Here is a 24,758-nt window from a genome sequence, read left to right as displayed (position 1 = left end):
ATCACTATACTAATACTATAGAAGTGTGTAACAAAACACGTTGCCACTGACACACACACACACAACACATCCCTATACAAGTGTATAACAAGGCACGTTACCACTGACACACACACAACACATCCCTATACAAGTGTGTAACAAGGTGTGTCACCACTGACACACACACACACACAAAACACATCCCTATACAAGTGTGTAACAGCATGTGTCACCGCTGACACACACATCACTATAGAAGCCAGAGCGCACGGAGCTATCAGAGCTCATTTTCTTGACAAAGTGACAAAAAACTTAAATTTTACAATAAGTAATAAGAAGCAAAAACTAAAATTAAGCAACATTGGAACGGCCCACCTCAAGAATGTAACTGAACATGGTTGCTAGTTTCACCACCTCCAAAAAACCATCAATGAAAAAACAAAATATTCAATAAACTCAGCAAGAGTTGATTGGAAAAACAAAAACTTCAACTTCAATCAACGAAAAAAAAGGAAACCAGCCCTGGTCTAAACCAGTCTGCCACAAACAAAAAGTCAAAGTAATAAAGTAAAGGAAACCAGAACATAGGACAACCCTAATCAGCATGAACTGTCTTTTTAAAAAAAATGTCAAAAAGTTTTGAGTTTCACAGCACTTTTACAACAAAAAGGTTCATACAAGTGCCAAAGATTAGGTGTTACCAGTGCGTAACATACAAACAAAAGGAGGAGAGATGGAAGCAGGACGATAGATCGTGTTTAACAGGAACGAAGTAGCAAACCACAATAGAGCACCTGCCAGCCACCCACGTTTCCTCTCTCTGTTTTCCCCTTTTTGGATGCTGCACATGCTGTCACCCTTTGACTTTTCACCTGGTGCACCATCACACCATGTGTAGAGCAGAGAAAACATTTCGTATGATCAAAGAACAAATGTGAGGCAGCGCTGTGAAATCAGGCGCTCGTCAAAATAACGAAATCGGAGAAAAAGACATTTTCCCGCAAGTCTGGACATTTTTACCGAATTTTATTTTTTGGCTCAACTACTTTTATATCCGTATAATAACACATTTCCAGGTGACCTTTACTGACAAACTTTGATTAAAGACACAAAAGATGTCATTTTTCAGTTTTGAAGGACTCATTAGCTATTGAAGTTACCAATTTTGGCAGCCATTTTTTCCACTAATTTGACCTCTGAAACCAGGCTTCTCCACCTTCTTCAATCGCAAATATCTCGACCTCTATTCAAGTAAGCTACATGGATATTTTTTTCAAATTCATTGAACGCGAAAAAACAATTGAACAAGCTTTAAGATGGTACCAATAACTCCATAATAATACGTCCAAAAATTGACGAGCGCCTGGTTCCACCACTTCATAACACATAGGTCGACAGGCACCAGTTCAGATGTACAAAGCTCAAAATTTGGAAAACTTTCCTGACAAATTTATTGCAGTCTCTTAATCTGTTGTATCGGTTGCGTATTCTCAAGACAACACTTAGTTCAAATTCCAATCTATTCTAAATGTTGAAAAAAGCAAGAAAAGATACATAATGCAGGTACAACTGTTATAAGAATGAAAGTTTTTAAAAATCTTTCTCCAGTGAAGTTTTGCTTTCTGGCTTAGTACATTTTGCCAGCTTGCCGAGGATTTTGTACGACGGGAAGACACGACTGTCACATACTCTGTGAAGACATACGCGGAAACCCTCACTGACAGAATTACTGCACCAGTCAGCCAAAGTGTAAGGCGTGTCGTTATTGCAATGGCTCACAACATGCCAGATATCAACGTTATTGCAATCTGTCAATAAACGAACAATCTGTCAATAAACAGTCCGTCAATAAATGAACAATCTGTCAACACAATCTCTCAATAAACGAACAATCTGTCAATAAACAATTTGTCAATAAACGGACGAGCAAATTGTCCCAGAGAAGGTACAAGCAAATCATCCCCGACACAAGCGTACTTGGTCAGCCAAGGTCAGAGCAATGACCTTGACAGCCACGTGTGCATCCCGGTCCAGACACGACGCCTGTTTCCGTCACACGTGCGGAGAGACGGCCATGTACGGGGGACGGGGAGGAAGTGGCACCCACACCTCCCCTTCACATGGCCGTCGTCATGGCAACAACAGAGTCAGATATCACAAGAGAACCAATCAGCAGGCACCAAAGACAAGAAGAAGACAACCAGGCCTCGCTTGCAAAGCCTGACCTTGACCCCTGACCTTTGTTCACTCCCAGTTCTCCCAGTCATCATCCTGAGAAGACAAACGTTGACACAGTCACATTTCATCCATTGTACGCACAACCAGTGGAACCCTATACCATACTGCATACATAATTAACATATACTTTTGAACTTATGAGCCACACAGTCTCACCCTCCTCCTATACCATACTGCACACACATAATCAACATATACCTTATAACTAATAGGTAACAATATCTCTCCTATACCATACTCCACACATAATAAATATATATACCTTATAACTTATGGGTAGCAATCTAACCCTCCTATACCATACTGCACACACACAATCAACATATACCTTATAACTTATAGATAACAGTCTAACTCTCCTTTACAATACTGCACACATAATAAATATATTACATATACCTTATAACTTATTTATAGGTAACACAGTCTAACCCTCCTTTACAATACTGCACACATATTAAACGTATACCTTAGATAATCAACATATACCTCATAACTTATGGGTTCGCCCCCTCCCACACACACACATTCACGTCATCATTGATGCTATCACCCCCCCCCCCCACACACACACCCAACACACACACACACTCACGTCATCATTGATGTTATCGCCCAGACGTTTGGCGATGTCCTCGGCCGCCTTAAGGTCCTCCTCCGTGAGCTCAAGGTCAAAGTCCTGGTCCCACTCGTCCTCCAGGCCTAGATCTGGCACAAGATGGAGGAAGTCGGGCTTAGCGGTGCACAGCGATAGATCAAACCCCTCATCTGAGCACATTTACAGGAGAGGGCGAGAGAGAGAGAGAGAGAGAGAGAGAGAGAGAGAGAGAGAGAGAGAGAGAGACAGACAGACAGACAGACAGACAGAGAAACAGACGGAGAGACAGACAGAGAGAGAGACAGAAAGACAGACAGAGACAGAGAGAGACAGTGAGAGAGAAAGACAGAGTGAGAGAGAAAGACAGAGTGAGACAGAGAGAGACAGACAGATTGACAGACATTGAAGGGATAAGAGCATGGATAAATTAAAAAAAAAATTAATATAGACGTTTTTTTAAAATGCCCCATCAATGAGATACAAAATGACCAGGAAGGGATGCGTTGCACGAAATTTAAAAGGTTGGATGTATTACACAAAATTAACAACGTTGGGTGTGTTATTGGATGTGTTACAGGAAATTAACAAAGTTGGACGTGTTATAGGAAATTAACAAAGTTGGACGTGTTACAGGAAATTAACAAAGTTGGATGTGTTATAGGAAATTAACAAGGTCGGATGTGTTACACAAAATTAATGAGGAAGCAGCGGATTCACAAAGCAATGCGAGATGGACAGGAGGAATAGACACAACACGTGAAGGTAACCACAACACAGCAAGTTGACCACACAAACACATACACACAGTCGGACAAGCAGCAAAAAGTATAAACAAAAAATCATGGCAGTATTCAGAACAATGTAATTAGGATTCAGAATTGAAAAAGACGAAAAATTAATATTGTAAATTAAGCAATGGCATTCGATTTGATAATGGAACACACAGTTGACAGCGCGTGTATGACAAAATTAAAGAAAGGTTGAAAAATAAACAAAAAAGAGGGAAAGAAAATAAATGTCAAATGCCATCCACGTGAAATGTGTTTGGTCATACACAAATGGCCGGTGTTATCAGCCACACAGGGGGAGATTGTCAGAAGATTGTTGTCCGCAGACAGACAAAGAACAAACACAAAATGTCAGCACAATTATTGACCCGAGATAGACAAAGAACCAACAATTATTGACCCGAGATAGACAAGATACAAACAATTATTGACCCGAGATAGACAAAGAACCAACAATTATTGACCCGACATAGACAAAGAACAAACAATTATTGACCCGAGATAGACAAAGAACCAACAATTATTGACCCGACATAGACAAAGAACAAACAATTATTGACCCGACATAGACAAAGAACCAACAATTATTGACCCGACATAGACAAAGAACCAACAATTATTGACCCGAGATAGACAAAGAACCAACAATTATAGACCAGAGATAGACAAAGAACAAACAATTATTGACCAGAGATAGACAAAGTCCGGAGATAGACAAAGAACAAACACGAAATGTTAGCAAAAGAAGTGTGGGGGAGTGAGCGGGGGAGGGGAGGTGGGGGGTTAAAAGCAAAACAGCGTGTCATCAAATCAGGGCAGCAAGCAGTGGTCAGCAGCCAAAAAGGAAACGGAGGGGAGAGAAAAGAAAAACCAAACGGTTCCATCACCAAGCAGGAGAGTGATACACCAAGGTGAGTGGATGAACAATAGATGACCGTCGGTAAGCCAAAGGTCCATCGCACAGTGTAGACCAGAGGTACAGACGAGCCGCATGCAAACAGAACAGTCACACGAGTGGAATAGTCACATGAGCGAAACAGCCCACGCATGTGAGGTGTCAACGGAACAGGAAAAAAAAAATAACAACAGTATATTGTTAGTAAGCAAAACAAAACAAAAATTATATGTTCAACAAAACGTCAACAACTGTTACGATGTACTCAACCTAAAATTTTGATTTTTTGCATAATTTCAGAATTTGTTTTGCATAAAACGACAGGGACAGCTATAGGAGAAGTTTGGTTTCATTGGCGTGTATATTTATTTGGTCATAGAGAAAACTCTACCTGACTTTAAAAGAAAATGAACAAGGGGCAAAAACTTAACCTTCGATTGTCTCAAAACAGTATTTTTCGGGATAGCCCACTTGTCCTTAAGAGCGATCAAGTATAGAAAAAAGCACGGAAAAATACATAATGTAAGTGTAAGAACAATCATAAAAAGAATAAAGTTCTTTCTTTTTCTCTAGCCTATACTATAAAATTTTGCTGCTTTGGCTTGGTACATTTGTACAGGTTGCCCACCAAGAGCTCCCACATCCCGACAGAGAGACATAAAAGACAGTTGAGACAGAGATACATAAAAGACAGTGAGACAGAGATACATTAAAGACAGTTGAGACAGAGAGACATTAAAGACAGTTGAGACAGAGATACATTAAAGACAGTTGAGACAGAGAGACATTAAAGACAGTGAGACAGAGATACATTAAAGACAGCTGAGACAGAGATACATTAAAGACAGTTGAGACAGAGATACATTAAAGACAGCTGAGACAGAGAGACATCAAAGACAGTTGAGATAGAGAGATATCAAAGACAGCTGAGGGAGAAATCAAAATTATTTGAGAGAAAAATCAAAGACAGATGAGAGAGATATCAAAATTATTTGAGAGAGGAATCGCAACTCCAACAAAACAAACTTGGAAATGAAGCTGACCATATCCAGAGAATAACAAAGGAGGGCCAACGGGTCAAAAACTGTGACAGTGTGAGAGTCAGTGAGTCAGTGATGGTGTGAGACAGTGAGTCAGTGTGTCAGTGAGTCAGTATTTCCACAAACCAAAAACAGAACAAGGTATAACACTTACTGTGACCACAAGCTGAGACGATGTGACAGGGAACAGAGAAGAGAGTAATGTTTCAACATTTCAGAATTTGGTCCATGCTTCTGTTGTCTACAAAGCATCTCTCTCATAAACAAAGAAAGAATTACAATTTGATTTTTTTCTTTTAACTTGTAAGCCTTCCCAGTATGCTCGAGTCCAGAAGACTCAGCTATTGTTCTTACTTATCTTACACCGACGACTCTGCCCTTGGCCAGACGGTCAGAAGTACCACCTCCATAATCTAGAACGTTTATACCATTACAGTTTCTTAAACCTATCAGTACGTCGTGTCTTACTATCGTATCCATACGTTGTGGGGAACTCTGTGGCACCACTTTCCAAAGAGGAAATTTACTCGTTAATCCGATCTGTACGCTTTGCATAAGCAGTCTGTCAAAATGATTTTTGAGAAATACTGAAAGTTTAAAAGAGACCTTCGTACTAGAAGTATTCTAAAATGTGAAGAATACAACCCCGGGGTACAAAATGACCCCAGGGCGTACAGATAGGGGTAACCTGTGGTATCTGTTGCTCAAGGAATAATTTTAAAAAATTCAAATTCAAAATATTGAAGGGAAAAAAAAAGTGAAAAAGCACATAAAAGAAGAGATACATTTTTTTCAACGACTGAAACAGCTTTCTCCTCCTCTGTCCTGAAACATTTGCTTTCTGGGCTCAGAACAATTGAACGGCTCACTGCTGATATGTTGCTAAAAGACAACAAACTACACTGCGAGTGTGCAAGGGTATTCGCCGATATGTTGCTTAAACTTAGAGACAACAAAATACATTGAAAGTCAGTGAGGGTATACGCTGATATGTTGCTATTAAACAACAAACTACATTGAGAATCTGTGAGGGTATTCGCCGATATGTTGCTATAAGACAACAAACAACACTGCGAGTGTGCAAGGGTATTCGCTGACATGTTGATATAAGACAGCAAAAAGCACTCTGAGTCTGTTATGGTATTCGCTGATGTGTTGCTATTAGAGCTGGGCGGCTACATTCCCGATTATTGAAAGCTAGGAATCGTAGGAATCGACTCTGAATCCAATTACTTTCTAATTATGTGATTTTTTCCAGTTGTTACTTGGTAGGCTTTGAACAGCTTCAGGATTTAGGATAACCTTGATTTCGAAACACTACGAAGCATCAACTTTTATTTTAAAAAAATAAAGTCTACTAAAAAAGGAGAAAATTTTTGTGATAAAAGTAACTGACAACCGTTGGTTTACGTAAAAAGGGGTCGGAACTTTTCTTCCGTAGCTTTAATTGCGGGAATTGGCTCCGGAATCGATTTTTCGTCCAGCTCTAGTTGCTACAAGACAGCAAAAAAAACACTGAGAGTCTGCGAAGGTATTCGCTGATATGTTGCCATGGTATAAGACAACAAACTACATTGAGAATCTGTGAGGGTATTCGCTGATATGTTGCAATAAGACAACACACTACATTGAGAATCTGCGAGCAAACTAAACTGCATGTGTGCCAGGGTATTCACTGACGCCCGACTCCATCAAGCAAATGTCGCTATACATATCTGTTGTCTCGGTAACCCGAACAACAGGGAACATTTTGTCATGGATTCGAACCTTGTCAGGGGCCCGATGTTGTGTCCTTGGAAAAGACACTTATGAATTTTCCTCCCATCACATAAGCGGGAATCGGGTAGCCAGCTATGGACAGCAAAAGATCTCGTCAGTTTGTTAGTGTTTGAGTGCTTAATGGGCTGCTTGCACGGTATTTTTCCCGGGAAGCTGATAATGTTTCTGAGAGTGTTAGGGTCTGCTGGGGTAATAATACAGATTGCAAAGCACAAAGAGCATGCTGTAGAGCGGGGATATGCACTATACAACAACTGCTGTTTATTATCATTGGTAAACCGAACATGGTAACAATTTAACGCTCTAAAGTTGACAAGTAAGGACATGCTGGGTCTAGAGTCAACACAAACCACTAAGAAAATATTGCAACGTCTTCCTTCTCTTCCTACAGGGAAGAACCACCCCCCCCCCCCATAAAAAAAAATATTAAAAATTAAAATGTTAAGACAGGCAACTCTCTTTTGCAAGCTCCAGATCTAGAACAGACATCAGCGATCATGACTCTCCACTTCCTCCTGTATTCAGTGACCCTCAGTAATGTTGCAATATCCAGACTATTTCTAGTCGCCCAAAGGTTTGGGTTTTAGTTTCAGTTTTAGTTTATAGCACTTGTAGCACTAAATATTACGTCACATAAGCACCGAGATTAGAAGTGTTTTTAGAGAGTAACATGCAGTGAAAAGGAGAAGAGACAAGGATGACAGAGGGTGGATAGGAAACCACAGCAGAGCACCCGCCAACCGCCCACACTGTACTGTACTTGTTCAGCTTTACAGAAAAAGGTCTCGTCTCATGCACTGCTCTCATCACAAAAAACAAACAATACAGACGCCTGACCCACCTTTCGTGCCGCTAGACTCGGACGACGGGCTCCCGCGATCGCCCACGACCACCATGTCACCCTTGACCTTCATAGCCATCTGCTCAGCCACATCCTGGTCGGACAAGGGCGCGGCAATCGACGACACAGCCCCCGAGCCACCTTCCTTTCCAGACACCCCAGCCGCCGCCGGCTCCACTTGGCTCTCCATCTTCTGTCCGCTCTCCTCTCCGCTCTGTGGCACGCCTGTGTCAACATCCGTCAACTGATGCCTTTTCTCATCTTCCGCAACCTTTGTGGTAGGAGTGTCAGCGGGTTTGGGGGGTGGGGCAGTAGGCGTGTCAGCGGGTTTGGGGGGTGGGGCAGTAGGAGTGTCAGTGGGTTTGGGGGGTGGGGCAGTAGGCGTTTCAGTGGGTTTGGGTGGTGGGACAGTTGGCGAGTCAGCGGGTTTGGGGGGTGCGGTAGAATTCTCCGCAGAACTTGGCCCCGGCTGCTGTACTGAAGGGGCCGAGGTGGCAGGTGGAGACTTCTCCTCTTCCGTCTGCCCCACATGTCGGACAGCTGCTGCCACCACCGAGGCTGAGGGCGTGACCTCTGACCCGACCTCTGGCTCGGCACTACTTCTCTCCCCCTGGGGTCCCACAGATGAGGTCAACACGTCGGCAGCACCACAGGCCGCCCCGTCCGCCGAGACAGGGGCAGTAACTCTCACCTCTGCCGACGAGACGTCCCCACCTGCGGCTGCGGCACACACAGAGACCACTTCCTGTTGTACGACGGACACATCTGGCGACCGCTCGCCTCGCTGAGTGCTTGCTGAGGACGTCGTTGAGGAGGAAGAGCCCGAGTCTGTGTCCTTGAGAGGTGAAGGTCGCTGGGGTGAGGGGGCAGCACTGGCCGTGTCTCTGTCCTGAGGGATATGCAGACTCCAGAGGTCAGAAGTCGCCATCTGAGAGGTGGCCACCGATTCGGAGACACCGAGAGCGTCCGAATCATTCTTGGAAGTAGAACAGGAGTCCTCCTTATCTTCAGCAGACGGACAACTTTCAGGGGCCGGCAACTCTTTCTCCTGAACTCCCTGCTGTTCTGACCTCACCGACTCAGCTGTCGAAGGACGAGCAGTTCCGTTATCTCCCGCGAGCCTGTCACTGGCCGGCTCCTCACGACCCTCAACGCAGTCTGACCCTGCCAAATCCCCAGGACTCTCGAGAGAAACCTGGGAAGTGTCCCTGGTCTCCACGGGCTGTACAACTTCCTCTGGCACGGGACCCACACTGGCGACGACGGTAGGTGTGGCCTTGAGGGTTGCTGCAGCTATGGCAGCGTCCGCGGGCGAGGCAGCCTGCGACTGAGGGGGTCGGGCAAGTTTCTCCCAGTCACTATGATTACCATCATCCTCTTCCCCACCGCTCCAGTCGTCATCTGGCACAGAAACAGCAACAGTTTGAGTGAAAAGGAGCACATTGATACAATAACAGAGTCATATTGCTTCAATCTCTAATTTCTGACATTCCCAGTACAAATATTATGTTCTCTCAGTATCTATTACGTTCTCTCAGTATCGTTTATTCATGCTGTTCTGTTCTGTAACAATTTATGACAGTGTGATGTCATCAATGTGTACGAGGGAGAGACAGAGACAGAGTGAGAGAGAGAGAGAGAGAGAGAAAGAGGATTACTATTGCAGCTGTGCGCTGCATATGTTCTTTATATTATTGTACAGTGCATGGAGCACTTCTTTATGGAAATGCGCTATATAAATGCAATTTATTATCATTTCAATTATTATGTAGTGCAGGGACAAAGCACGACAGATAGATACAACAGAGGGAAAAAAAAGAAGTGGGACCACTCTCCTGAGAACTGTTATTTCCGGGGTGCCTTGAGAGTAAAGCAGACTTTGTGCTGTTGAGGCTAGAGAGGTGAGCAGAGTAAGCCTGATTCCCCGTTTTGACTTCTTGGTTGACATCCACCCCTTGGCGCTCATATGACCTTATGCAGTTGCGAACGCAGTAAAACCTAACTAAAGCAAACAGAATAAAACAAGAAGTGGCACCCTCCAACCACCCAGGCAGGAAGAGAATAACCACATAATCACAACGAATGTGCGTCTATGGTAGGTCAAAGAGTCAGAAATCTTTTACTTTCTTTTTAAATTTAGGCATTCTTACACCCCTAACGACACAATTCAGATCGTTTAAGATGTTGGCTTCCAACCATGCCTGTCAGGGCCAAACCGGGCTGAGAGTTTCAGTGGGTAAGAATTTTACGGCACTTGCAACACAATAAGGTAATATTAGTGCCGAAGATTAGAGGTGTTACAAGAGAGTAACAAACATAAAAAAGGAGGAGAGACAAAGACGATAGTTATTTGATAGGAAAGAAGGAGCAAACCACGCCACAGCACCTGCCAACTACCGTCCCCGGGCTGAGAGGGATACAACATCCCAGCAGCAAGACTGAGATACTCGATACAAATTTCTCCCCACTCGGGAATCAAAACTCAGGTTTCCTGCATGCGATAGCGAAGCGCCCAACCACTACACCACAAACGCCCATCTATATGATCACAACGCTTCTACGAATAGAGGCAGAGAGATTTGCATACATTTCTTATTCTATGTGTACAAAACACAAAAACATGTTTGTTCGTTTGAGTGAACAGAAGTACATCAATATAATATAGTCAAATCTCGTCATACTGCTGCCCCAACCCCCCAACAGCAGACAGTACAGCAAACAGCCACCAGCAGACAGTACAGCAAACAGCCACCAGCAGACAGTACAGCAAACAGCCACCAGCAGACAGTACAGCAAACAGCCAACAGCAGACAGTACAGCAAACAGCCAACAGCAGACAGTACAGCAAACAGCGAACAGCAGACAGTACAGCCAACAACAGACAGTACAGCCAACAACAGACAGTACAGCCAACAGCAGACAGTACAGCAAACAGCAGACAGTACAGCAAACAGCCAACAACAGACAGTTCAGCCAACAACAGACAGTACAGCCAACAGCAGACAGTACAACCAACAACAGACGGTACAGCCAACACCAGACAGTACAGCCAACAACAGACAGTACAGCCAACAGCAGACAGTACAGCAAACAGCAAACAGCTTCTATCCGACAGTACCGTCCCATCCAAGCGAGTCCCCCCTGGCCTGGTCGGCCCGCAGCATGAGCGCCCTCTTTCTGGCCTCGTCCACCTCCAGCTGGTGCACGCGGAAGAAATATCTCTGCCAGAACTCCAGGTGGGACACTTCCCCGGGGACCTGCGTGTGTGTATGGTGGTAGTGGTGGGGGGGGGGGGGGGGGAGGGAGGAGACACACACAAACACGACCGTCAGCATGGCCGGATTTCTCCGATGAAGGTCACGCAACAGTTTACAGTTAACTTAGAGAACAGCACTGAGCAGAAGCCAGAACAATTTTTCCCAGGCGGTACACAACCTATACAAAATCAAGCTGACCAGTTTTTATCCTGACTGTGAAAGAAGCAAGCTAGACATTTGACACTATTAACGTGACATCTCTACATAGTCAACCTGCAAATTGACACACTTTTGCCATTTTTGTTTGACCTTCAGAAGTGTTTGAGCATAATATGACCTGGAGGGCGCGTTTAACCATTCCTCCTCTGCAGATATAGTATAGTATCTTCATCATATATAGTATCTTCGTCATATATAGTATCTTCGTCATATATAGTATCTTTGTCATAACTAGTATCTTCATCATATGTGCGTGTGCCTAAATAAAGGTACGAAAAGTCGGATTTTGACCATTTTGAGTTAAGGGTTGTACCTTATAGGAAATTCAATGCTGAACACAATGTTTTTAATTTTTTTTTAGATATCTCAAGTAGTTTTTGAGATATTGCACATTTTGTGAGGTAGGGTATAAAGATCTAATTTTGAAAAAATTAGCTTTTTAGTTTAGGACACATACAAACTTTTAAATACCCTAGTCTCAAAAGTATTCAAAATAAAATGCGTAGAAGTCAAATCAATGAAAACCCATTTAACACATTGTTGAAAAAATGGTGGCACTATCATTTTTTAAAGGAAACACTTTTAGGTCTGCAGGTCAAAAAAGTGATTTTTTGTCATTATCGGCCTGTAGCTAAAAACGGTCAGTGGCGACTTTTGGTACCTTTCTATAGGCACACACACATATATAGTATCTTCAACATAATAATATATAGTATCTTCATCATTACGGAAATGCTGTCCTTCCAGCATGTTTTCTTTTTAGATGTAGGAAAAGGTCAGAGGGTGAACAAGGAGGGTGAGGGAGAATTCCCTCGCAACCCGGCTTAGATTGTCAGAGCTGCCTTGTCGTGTGGCGGGAGAAACTGTCGTCCCAACTTCCCTTGTATTCAAGAGCTACTCTCCTAACATGGTTCCTGCCATGAACTCCCCACCAAATTCAAGGATATTTCTAAGAGATTTCAAGAAGAACTTTTTAAAATTCAAAGAGATTTGGTCAAGAAATTCATGCCGAAAGCTTATTTCTCATAGGCCTACAATTGTCCAAAGAAATCGTAGTTTCAGTTTTCAGACAAAATTTTTTCTCATGTCTAATCCAGCAATATTCAAAGAGTTTTCAAGGAGGTTCCTAAAATTCAAGGAATGTAAACTCAAAAGTGCTCCCAAGTTCTAAAAGTGCTCCCAAGTTCTCAACACTCACTGGATTTTCCAACAACTGCACAAGCAGCGCTCCAGAAAGATAGAAATCACAAACTTTAAGTTTGACAGTTTACGACAATACTTTCATGGTCCGGGTAAAGACTTATTCAACATCACTCCAGCAATATCCCATAAATGACTTTTTCTATCTCAAGCCCTCATGTAAACTGAAACCGGTATTTGTTGACTGGTTCGTTCTCACCAAAGGTCCTGTCAGGACTATGAAAACCCACCAACCTAGAACCTGCACCAATCTCCACAGCATAAAGCAAACATTTAAAAAATAATAATAATAATAATGTATGTTTTTTAAAATTTTTTAAAAGGTGGGCTTCCCACCCTCCTTGTCAGGTCCAGCCCAGGCTAAGAGGGATTCAGCATTCCAGCAGAAAGATGAAGATGCTCGATAAATATCAATATTCTCCTCACGCAGAAATCACACTCAGGTCTCCTGTGTGTGACAGCAAAAAGCCTAACTGCTACACCACAGACACTGATACATATAAAGAAGAGATATAAAAAATGTACAAAGTACTGATGAATCTGACCCATGGCCTACGACTTCTACAAGACAAGACCATCTATAACCTCTGACCTCTACATGACAAGGTCAACCTCTGACCTCTACAAGACAAAGTGTCCGTGGCCTAGTGGTTAGGCTCTCAGACTCGCAATCACGTTGTAGGTTCGAATCCTGTCAGGTGCCTGACGGTGGGTCCTTGAAAAAGACACTTTCTACCAATATTCCTTACATCACCCAGCTATGGACAGTGAAAGATCTCAGACTGTTATTGTCTGAGCCCTTGCAATCGACTTCTTGCACTGTATGCTCTTAGATAGCTGAGAGTGTTTCTGAGAGTTCAAAGGTCTGCTAGGAAAGAACAGTTATAAAGCACATAGAGCTTGCTGTAGAGTGTGGACATGAACTATACAGAAATGCAGTTGTAACTATCAACCTCTAACCTGTACACCACAAAATCAAGCTCTGACCTCTCCCCTCCCCCACCCCGGAATGAAAGACCTACCAGTTTGGTATACAGGGCTCGAACCTCCACCTTGGACACCAGAAGCTCTGAGATCTGGCCCTTGTGAACGTCAAGGTCGAAGCTCTCCTGCCACATGGCAAACTGTTCGGGCGGGCAGCGTGGGGGGTCAATGTACGTGCCGGCATCCAGCTGAAGGGCATGTAACCGAGCCTAGGTGTGAGAAAAAAAACAACAGAATTCTTTTCATGTACGTGTTTTTACAATTTTACATCGACACAATTTACATCATTTAGGAGGCGGACTTCTCACCTGCCTGCGAGGATGAACCCGGGTTGAGAGGGATACAACATCCCAGGAGAAAGACAGAGATACTCGAAACAAATTCTCTGCACTCCGGTCTCCTGTGAGAGACAGCAAAGACGGCAAAGTGCCTAACCGCTACAGAACAGATGCCCAGTCCAAGTACTCTTCTGGCTGCTCAGGGAAAAGTAAGATGGACAGGAGGATGTAAGATTGACAGAACAAATAAAAAGGAAAGAAATAAAGTAAGACTTATCAGTGGCACCCTCCAACCATCCATGGCATGTACAGTCAAACCTGCTTTACGGTCTACCTTTCCAAGACAATCACCGATGCAAACAACCATCTCCTCCCCCCCCCCCCACATGCATTTTTTCTCTTCTATGACACTATCCAAGATTTCTACCTGTCTAAAACGACAACTTTTGTTTCTCGAACAATTTTGCCAGTATGAATAGGCTAAAGAGAAAGAGACAAGAACTGCAGGTTCCTGGTACCTTTCCCCTGTCGTACAAGCCACTGCCGTCTGCCGCCACTTTCATGGGGACGTACTCATCATCCTCATCAGGGGGGATCACCAGAACCTTGGAGATGTTGTCCAGGAAAGAGGTCAGGCCGGCCTTCACCTTGCTTGTAGCCTGGGCTGTATTTTCCCTCTGAAATAAACACGGGTGACATGTGTGATGAGTCGAGGGGCAAGTGACATACACGTTCACACGGTCTGCACAACATTTGATTGAGTTTCGAGTTAGTTTTATAGTGCGGTCAAAAATTCGAGCCGCAACTTATCCTCAAATATCTCTTTAACGGGTGAATCAATGTCACCCATACTTTGCACAGCAGTTTGAGTCAATTTGTCTTAATTCAATCCTATTCTTCCACAATTGAGGCTAGATTAAAAAACTTTTCTCCATAAATGTATATAAAACATAATACATCTCCGTCATGTGGAAAATATGATTGTTCACAGCAATTTTCGCTTCTCACACACATTCTGTCATAACACAACGTCATAGCTCATCAATGATACTTTTTAGTCCCAGAAAAAAGTGAAATTTAGAGCTTTCCAGAGGTTAAAAATGATATTTTCCCATTGCCATTATTCAATTTGTCATTGCACCACTGGCAAAGTAGGCCAATCACCAAGCCTGTACTCTAACTTGCTGCACTCTACTTTTCCTTCATTTACGCGCTCAACTGTCCAATGCCAAAACGTCAAAGCACCACTTCCACTTATTCTTTTATATTTTAGCACCAGTTTCTTGCACTGCAGCCTTATCCTGAAGACATAGAATCCTCATACCGCTATTGACAAATTCTATAGATTTAGTCAGATTTGATCAGGTTTTGTTCTGATACCAATTTTCTTTCTACATTCACAATTCAGTTTTCTAGATAAATGCAATAAATTTTTCAGCCGCAGCAAAAACCTAAAGATAGACAGAAAAAATGGATGAATGAAAGGAAGGAGAAAGATTACCTATCGCGAGTACCCAGATTTTAGCCGATTTGTAAGTGAAAATCTATTGCCGACCGAACTGCACAGAGGTGTGAAATGTGCAACCTGGCAGTTTCTACTACATGTGTCCAACTTCCTGCTGAGAGTTACCGTAAATATCCAACAGGTTACGGAGGCATGCATTAAGTACTGATCCTTTGCTACGGAATGCCGATAAGCTCATTTTTAAATACTGTCTTCTCTTTCTATTTTTCTTCAACATATGGAGTTGATATGACAATGCGGAAAGTACGAGACTTTCGGAATGTGTGCGGATTTTCGCAAAAACAAGGAAGATTAGAAGCTGTCCAGAATGGGCTTTTTTTTTTTCTTTTAATCTCGGCACCCATTGCAAATCCGGTAGTTATGACACTTTTATCGGTATGGTGGTAGAACAGGTCGAAATCCGGTCACTACAGGAAAAATCGGTAGATTTAGGCAGCCCTGTACAAGTGACCACCGAATTTTCTTCTTATTTTCAGTTTAGAGCACTTGCTCAAATAGAAGGAAAAAAATTGTGGATTTTCTCCTTTTTCAGTTTGACACTGTTTGCTGTTTTTAGATTAACCATGTTCAGCTTCAGCGGAATGTAAACAACCACATCAAAGACTTACATTGAGGGAATCTTTAAGCTGGGAGCTCGTCTTTTCCACAACTTTCTCCGTCTCTTTCTGCATCGTACAAGTGAATTCTGCCAAGTCATTCTTCACAAACTCCAGTGCCGAAGTAGACTGTAAAGAAATTGGGGGGGGGGGGGATTAATTCGACAGTTAATTTATACTCAACACCAATGAAACCCTAAAATCAAAAACAACTTTTATATTTCATAAGATTAGTTTGCAATTCTTTAAAAAAATTCTTCTGTTGAACTTCCTGCAGACAAATCTAAGATTTGCTATCACTGAAAACATCCACTATTTCCCCAGCAAACTCACACTTTTCCTTCAGTGCAAGAAACAATACAATTAGGAAGAAAATGTCGAACAAAGCTGTATATTATCATCACTGCCGACCGCCTTAGCAAAATGTTGTTTTCGCTACTTCAGGGCCGCCCACCAACAAACATATCTGTGACGCGAGCTGACAAAATGAATTACTTCTCGGATTCTAACCTTAAGGAAATAGACACATCACGCTTGCAGGTGAAGTTTTTACAATTTATAAGTATGAAATAATAAAAGACGGGTTATAGTTAAAGAATATGGCATCAATAGAAAATCTACAAATTTGATCCTAATGTCGATTTTTGGCCAATATCTCCATTTGTGGATTGCGAGAAGTAACTCATTTTGTCAGCACACCACACATATATGTTTTAGTAATCAACAACTAGAAAATTAGTAATCTGGCTCAAAAATTTGTAAACTGGCCAATGACAGTCTTCCTTACTCGGGTATAGGGGACAGGGGTTATAAAAGTCATTAGGCGTATAAATGTTATGTAAACAAAGGCGTGAAAAAAAAAAGAGGTCTGGCCGACTTGTCATCATCTAGTTTATTAATTTACGAAATAAAAGGGCGCTGTAGGGGACCGGGGTTGTAAATGCTTGCAAAAGCAAAAGAAACCTTTGAAACTACAGAGTATGCCACAAGCCTTTGAACCTGATTGTGTATCACAACACACCATGCCACGCACCCACCCTAGCGAGTTTTAACATGGTATCAAGCTTCAAACTATGATCACTTTTTTTAAAGATTCTCACTGGTCTAGGCTGTCACCCAAAACACAGGTGGGGGCAAGAATTTTCAAACACCTTGTCAACATCCTAATGTTTGCCTTAGTCTAATGTTTTTCTAAGGGTAAAGTTGCACTGAGCGACTACTAGGGTTCAGTGCAAAGAAGATGTTAAAGTTAGACAGCTGCACGTGACGTAATGACTTAGACTGTCTGGGTCTGGTAGTTTTTCTCTCCGTATTCACCAGGAAGTGGTTTGTGGTAGCCGAAATTTTTAAAAATTGGAATACAATCATATTTTTGTACAACTGAATAGAAATCGTAACGATTCCACCAGATTCAAAATGATGGGCAGCCCTGCTACTTTTGAGATAAGGAAAAAAAGTTGTTTAACTAGACTAATTATTATCTAATACTGGTGAAACTGGCCATGCATGTTTCTTTTGTGACTGCCAGCGTATATATATTCGCTTTGATTTTATCAAAATGTAGAGATAGATATAGTACCACCAAAAAAAAAAAGGAAAGGCTAGTTGCATTTGGCATAACTCACAGTTTTTCAGTGACGAATGCTCAAAGAATGTCCAATTCAGCAGACTCATCAAATCTTCGTACATCTCTGGACCGTGTTATTGACTCGTACATGATCATTTCTCAAAAATTTTCCAAAGGCTATTTTAACCACAAAGGTTTATTAATATATTTACTAATTGCCTTTGCTGCCCACTTTATAAAGAGAGAAAGGCGGGGAAAGTAAGTCTCTCAGATATTATATTAGATAAGAACACGATCTACTCAAAGACACCAAATTAAAACATACAACTCAAAATCGTTTCGATGTATACAAAACTACTTACTTTCTCTTTTGCTGTTTGCATCCACCCCCCTAGCCAGCTCTCCCAGCTGTTATCAGCTGGACTCTGCTCTTTTCCTCTGTAACACAACAAACAACAACTCATGAACATTAAACTTTCTTCAGTCCGTCTTTCTAATTAATCACACTTTCTTACTCAAGGAAAGATCAGCTTTAAAAAGAAGGAGGAAACAATGTTCAAGTTGACAAACGCTCTACGTTATTGCATGTTTTTTTGGTTTTTCAAACTTTTAAACATGTAAATACAATGGGTGGTCGGGTTTATTTCTTTTCATTTTCAAGTAGAGAAGTAAACCGACTTTCACACACATGATTAGTTGATAGATCATCATGAAAATCCAAACACATAATTTAACAAACATCGTCACTGGCACAAGTAAAGAAAAACATTCACTAAGTTACTTTCTTGAACAATATTGGCTCATTCCTACTAAGATACACCATTGCCTAAATTTGGGAGCATCAAACAGTAAAATAAAAGGTACTTATCGAATTATGTTTTAGAGCGGTTCTCTTTTGGTGTCTAAATTAAAGATTCCAAGCCTCTCACAATGTACTACAACCTCTGACTCAGTAACCATTTCACACAAAAAAATAATGTTGTACACACACATTACTGATCCATACCGTGCTTTCACAAAATGAAAAATGTTTGAAGATTGAAAGACATGTTAGAGTTAGGTCGAATGAAGCCACAGTTGTAGGCTAACTCGTAAAATAATTTTAAGTCTTCTTTTTTTTTTTTGGTCTCCGAAGAATTGGTCATGATAAACTGCTTGGTGACTATAAATCCTTTAGCAGGTCCCAATTTTGATCATCTTCAAGTTAAAATTAGGGGGTTGAGGCCCAATTTCCACTTAACTGTATTTCATTCACAGTGCTCATGGTTACAAGCAAATTATTTGAAGTCAACGAGGGTTCTTATTCTCTGTTTTATAAGTCATCCTGTTTTATACTTCCATCTAGTTAAATTGTTCTGCCTGCATTGTTGTGCAGTCACTCCAAAGGCAATCCCCTTCTCCAGCTTGCAAGCAAGCACCTAATTTGTAAACCAGAATTTAGATTTCAAAAAGTAAAGGTACGCCAAGGAAAATTCAAAAGGCCACCGCTATTCTCACCCGTGGTGAACCTTTTGGTTCTCACCCAGAGTGCGTTTACCGTGATAGCCTCTAGAGGCCAACCAGTGTAGTGTTCACCGTGAACCACAGAATTCTACATTGTGATAACAGAAGGGTAGAATTCTGTGCCGTGAACAAACGTTCCAGCGCTCTTAGTGTTGAAAGCATGTAATTTTGTCTGTGGGCAGTGAGGGAGAAAGAGGGAGGGGGGGGGGGAGGGAGAGAGAGAGAGAGAGACAGAGAAAGATGAGTAGCGTGAGAACTTCCGGGCAAAAGAAAATGGCGACCCGCATAGTTCGGCTTGATTGGAAAAGTTAAATAGCCGTAGCATCTTTGTAGACGACCAAATTAATTTACTTTTAAAAGTGTTCTAAAATCATTTTTTCTTTGTTTTTGTCAATTTGATTGTCCACACCGATAGACAGTATTAAGAAGAAGACAGAGAGAGAGAGAGATAGAGAAAGAGGAGGAGTAGATCTTGCGAGAACTGGCGGGCAAAACAAAATGGCGACCCGCGTGTAGTTTGGCTCCATCATCTTTATAGACAAAATTATTAGCACTTTTGTGCTATAACATAATTTTTTCTTTGCTTTTGCTAATTTGATCTTCCACACTGATAGACAGTATTCCGAAATTAGGAAAAACAGGTCATGTTTCACACCTGGTGAGAATAGCCAAAGTAGCCAAAGCTGGCATGTACCCAGGATGAGAGGTCGATCGTACTTTTATTCTCACCCCGGGTGAGGGTAGTCATTTCAAAAGGAAAAACAGTCATAAAAGCAGTAAGATTTAGGTGGCTGGTTTATTGAATTTGTCATCCCAAATCCGTTATTTAATCATTAATCACGAGTCTCCAAGTCCAGACCCAGTGGACTGTGACTGTGTGTGGGGCCTTCATCTTCAGTCATCAGCCTAACCTTCCTCCTATTCCTTTTTTGAATTAGATCTACGTAAGTGTACTTAGTAAACTTGAAATATATCTACAAACTAATGCGGGTAAATGGTTTACGAAAAGAAAAAAATGACGTTTATTTGTTGGACACAGGGTCAAGTAAATGATACAAGAGACGTTTGAGATTCAGGTGATGTCATCCCCTTACCCGTCCGCCATTGTTGTTTGTTATTATTTTGGTCCAGCGTTTTCAGCTCCCAGACTTTTCTGCAGAACCTGAATAGAGACAAGGGAAGTAACTCATTAATACCTGATATGAATGTGCAGATTGAGCTGATAGGCTAGCTGGTGCTTTTACGGTCTCTGGGCAAATGGCTCACACTGTTTGAGTGACAGTGAGAAAAATAGAGTGACTTTGAGAAAACGGCTCAATTGATGTGTAGGCTAAGTAAAGAGAGAAGTATACTGACATAAATTTAATAAAATCAACGGTCATGGTTTCACGAAACGATTAATCGTATCAGATTCGTTGCAGTTATGTACAAGAACTTTCACTTTCATCGAACTGCATAGTAATACGGTTTACATGTTCCAATTATTGTGCAATTCTCATTCGTGCACTCTTACTTCACAAAAGAAAGAAACAAAACAAGGCTAATTTGGACCCCCCCCCCCCCCCAAAAAAAAAAAAAAAAAAGTTTCTAAAGCGAAATATATTCGCCTACACAGGGATGGCTTTCTTTTTTTTATCACGAAGTCTTCAGGATTCAGGGAGTGTCTATAAGCGCATACAACTGCGTACTTTTTTGCTATACGCACGAAATTGCGTGCAATGTATCATACATCATACTTTGCTATGCACATTATTCTGTGCCGTAGATCTAATGCTGTGGCGTACGAGTCGGCTTTGGCTTCCGTGGCACTTGGCGCGTGAATGGTCTTTATGCGCGAGATGATGTTTTCGCCCACTTTCTTTTGTCTAAAGAGGCACTGTCGCAATATTATTCTAAGGAAACACACACAACATGGGTGGTCCACCGATCAAAGACAGTCGAGAGCCGAAACAAAGTAATGTTGGTCAATTGCAAAATCTGCCCAGAAGTGCTGTGAGCGACAGGAACTGATGAGCTTTCTTCAGATACACTGCAAATGTAGACTGTTCGACAAAGAAGAAGAGAATAATAAATAATGTGATCTCTTGCGACCAAAGTGGGGTGTGGTACCACAAAACGTTCCCGGGGTGGACAACAGCAAAGTGCAGGGAATGTAGTCAGCATGATTGGTTCTGTCATTATGTGCGAGTAATGCTCGTGTCGTGTTTAGGAATTGCCATGCACTGTTTTCTCTGTTTACAGATGACGTTGAACATTTTCGTCAGAATTTCTACACCGCTGTCGCCAAGTACATTGATAAGTTCAATACAAACTTTATCTCGACCAAATGCCTTTCCTTTTTTTTCTTTTTTTCCTCTACAAGCTGCAGAAACTTCATCGTTAAGTACTCTTCATCTACTTATGTCTCCCTTCTTTGAATTATCTGGAACCTTGACTCTCTCATCATCAGAATACAGATTTCCTATGTATTCAACTCACCTGACAGCAATATGCCTTCGTTTTTCATTAGAATGTTTCCCTTCGAATCTCTTAGCGTTTCCATTGCGCTGAGTTCATTTTTTCCTGTTAAATTTTTCATGGATTCATGGAATACTTAGGCATTTTTATACTTTTACTTTTTCTAAATGTTCCCATTCCAACTCAATACACATCGTTGGGTTTTTTGGGGTTTTTTTTGGGGGGGGCGTGGGCTTGATGCATTCTTTCTTTTTTTATTCTCACACGTTAATGTGCCCTGAACACATTTCGTGTGAGTGATATTCTATAAAATGTAGGTTTTTGTGCTTGGGAGAAAGGAGAACGGCTGTAGCTTTTTGGCATTGTAGAACGCCACTTCGCCAGATACCCTCTTTCCGAGATGTGGCTGTTGCTTCCGTGATGTCAGAACGAGTGAAGATGTATCTCGTTATCCCTTTGATGATTCTTCGGTAATGTATCTGTGGGGAGGATGTTGTTTCGATTTTCGTCCTGGGTTTTGATAAAGTGAGTAAATTTCATTCTAGTTATCATCATTATCATGTTAACAATCATTTGTCGTTATACATGTATCTAAATCTTGCATTGTTTATAATGTTTGCTCAATAGATAAGATTTATTTCAACCTATGGACTTGTTCCTTTATTACCGTTCTAACTAACATTTTTGACAGTTCCCTATATCTGATATGTAGTCAAATTATCTAGTTGTAGTAGTCCTCTAAGCCAATCATGGATTTGAACCTTGCTAGCACATACGAGTTAATTTTCCCTCTTCTTAAATTTGCCCCTCAGAATTATGTTTTCCCTTTTCTCCCACTCGCATAACCGGGCTTAGGCGAGAGGATAAGAATGGATAAATCACCCGAGTCTTCACTCTTGTACCTTATTATTGAGATAAGAAATACAGAAACCTTCATGCAGTCTGTACAACTGTTCTTTTCATTTTCAAACTTTTTGAATTCCTCTGATTTTCAGCTGAAAACCGCCTCAGAAAAACAGAAAACGTGAGGATGCATAACATCTGGGCGGCTTTCCTTCAAATCACTCAATAGTTGCCGTTCTTATAGATTCAATGTCCCTTCTTCGGAAGCATGCCAGTTTGTCACAGGCCTCGACTGTGCTCTGCATGATGGAAGTTATCACTGACACTCAAAAAGAGTAAATGAATGATTGATTGATCGTATGAATTGAATAAATTATTATTTTTTAAGGAGGGGAGGGGCTACACCTGAAGGCTATCTCGCTAATTACCAGACCGAATTTTACCAAATTTCATACATATAACAAGCATAGTAAAGAGTCTTAAAATCCGCAATCAAATTTGAGAAAAAAAGTTTCGTTTCCATGGATACGGCGGCCATATTGGATTTTGTTGACATGTCTTACGTAATGAATACCGCACTTATCGCTCACGGAAATTAATTGAGTTTTCTTTTGCAAGCAAGTTCACAAACATTAGATCTAAAAGTTTGTCTGTTGTTTTTTTCATAAACGAATGCGAAAATTTTCAATGAATTTTTTCCTGAGGTAACATTCAAGTTTGCAAAAAATCTGTGAAAATCCACACTCCAGACACCACCAACAAAAATGTATTCAATATATATATAAAAAATTCTAGTACAAATTTTTATTATTACATCTTCTTTTCATTCTGTGAAAATTTCATGAAGATTGCAAGAAAAATGGTAACGTTATTAAAAAAAGTATAGAGAAAAGTCGCGTTTTGAGAAAACGGCCGATAAAGAAAAATAAAATACCGACTTTATGAGGAACTGGCGGTGACAAACATGTCCGGTATGGGAAAAATACGGTTTTTGGGACGTTCTCATGCGATGAAATAGTTGTAGGAGAGGCTGAGGAAGCTAAAAATGCCTACAACTCAAATTCCATAATTCTGAGCAGAATTTTGACTTTGGGGGTGCAGCCCCCCCCCCCCCCCCCCCCCCCCCCCCCCCCCTTACATTGTTTTTAATTTTAACGAAAGAACATCCATTGCTGAAATTTTAAAAAGTAATTTGCTTTGATGTGCATCTAAAAAGGAAAAAATATTGAACAACACAAGCTGAATTGAGATTTTATAGGGACTACTATCTCTACTCCACCAAATTGAAGGTGGGGAATAAAAAACTTAAGTTACAACTACAGTGTTAAAGTGTTGTAATTACGACTGTCATCAATACTCAAATACATGTAGGCTACTTAAATGAAATTGTGACAGCTCCCCCCTCTCCCAGTTAGGTACGACAGTCTGAACCTGACACTGTGCGTAGACTCAACGTGTCTATATTATAATTGCGTGCGCTAAGCAAACTATGATACCTTGCACGCCGCGTGTGTATAGCAAAATTTGAATTTCTGTGCTCGCAATTGCGTTCACAGAAACTCAACCAAGTCTTTATAGTTTGATTGTCTTCATATTTATGAACATAATTTTAAAAAAACAAAGTCTAGTGCTTGAACAAATATCGCATAAAATCAAATTCCTCGCAAGCCTCTCTACTTTGATAGACTAATACTGATCCCGAAAATGAAATCAGTGTTAGCTGCGATTTTTAAAAAAAATTCTGGGCTAGGCGACAATCCTCAAAGTAAGGGATTCACTGCGTCCTGGCTCGTCTCTCCCAAATCTGATATACACCATACATACAGTACAGTATCTCTCAAAATTATATCAGAAGGCGCTTGATTTCTCAATCGAGTCCAAAAGGGTCTCGATAATTCTATTAATAAACTCATTGATCGTGTTTCCAATCCATTATTCTTTATCCAATATTTTAGATACATTAATTAAAATTTGAAGAATTTTCTCTCCGTCTTTGGTCTGAAGAGAATGCTACCCTCTAGAGGGGATGTGCGGAACACCCCCAATGGTGAGGCGGAGGCCTTGGTTCTCTACGGGGTCTAGTTTACAACACGAAGTCTTGCAGATCCAGAAAACTGAACAGGCGTAGTCAAGCTTAGAATAAGTTAGACCTAACAAGAAGAGTAAAG

The 24,758-nt window shown here is 41.3% G+C and overlaps 1 protein-coding gene across 2 annotated transcripts; it reads right to left on the bottom strand.

Annotated features, from left to right (window-relative positions):
- Positions 1–1,414: 1,414 nt before the first annotated feature.
- LOC101852253 (BSD domain-containing protein 1) lies at positions 1,415–20,471 on the bottom strand. 2 transcript variants are annotated; one of them, XM_035970551.1, is made up of 10 exons: positions 20,385–20,471; positions 18,150–18,225; positions 16,233–16,349; positions 14,618–14,776; positions 13,860–14,030; positions 11,280–11,418; positions 8,162–9,562; positions 5,696–5,707; positions 2,816–2,928; positions 1,415–2,253 (listed from the first exon to the last, which is right to left on the bottom strand). In XM_035970551.1, the coding sequence occupies exons 1-10, from the start codon at positions 20,393–20,395 to the stop codon at positions 2,227–2,229; spliced, it is 2,226 nt and encodes a 741-aa protein (XP_035826444.1). In that variant the 5' UTR covers positions 20,396–20,471; the 3' UTR covers positions 1,415–2,226. The 2 variants fall into 2 exon arrangements, with proteins under 2 accessions (XP_035826444.1, XP_035826445.1); XM_035970552.1 differs by lacking the exon at positions 5,696–5,707 and having other exon boundaries at positions 20,385–20,470.
- Between the last annotated feature and the right edge of the window lie 4,287 nt (positions 20,472–24,758).

This window comes from Aplysia californica, unplaced genomic scaffold (assembly GCF_000002075.1).
Source record: "Aplysia californica isolate F4 #8 unplaced genomic scaffold, AplCal3.0 scaffold00284, whole genome shotgun sequence".
NCBI lineage: Eukaryota > Metazoa > Mollusca > Gastropoda > Aplysiida > Aplysiidae > Aplysia > Aplysia californica.
This window is presented reverse-complemented; position numbering and strand designations above follow the sequence as displayed.

Coding starts and splice junctions, on each gene's coding strand:
- LOC101852253 (XM_035970551.1), bottom strand. Junction 16,350..18,149: donor TGCAAACAGCAAAAGAGAAA/GTAAGTAGTTTT, acceptor ATTTCTTTACAG/TCTACTTCGGCACTGGAGTT. Junction 14,031..14,617: donor GCTTGTACGACAGGGGAAAG/GTACCAGGAACC, acceptor TCTCACACCTAG/GCTCGGTTACATGCCCTTCA.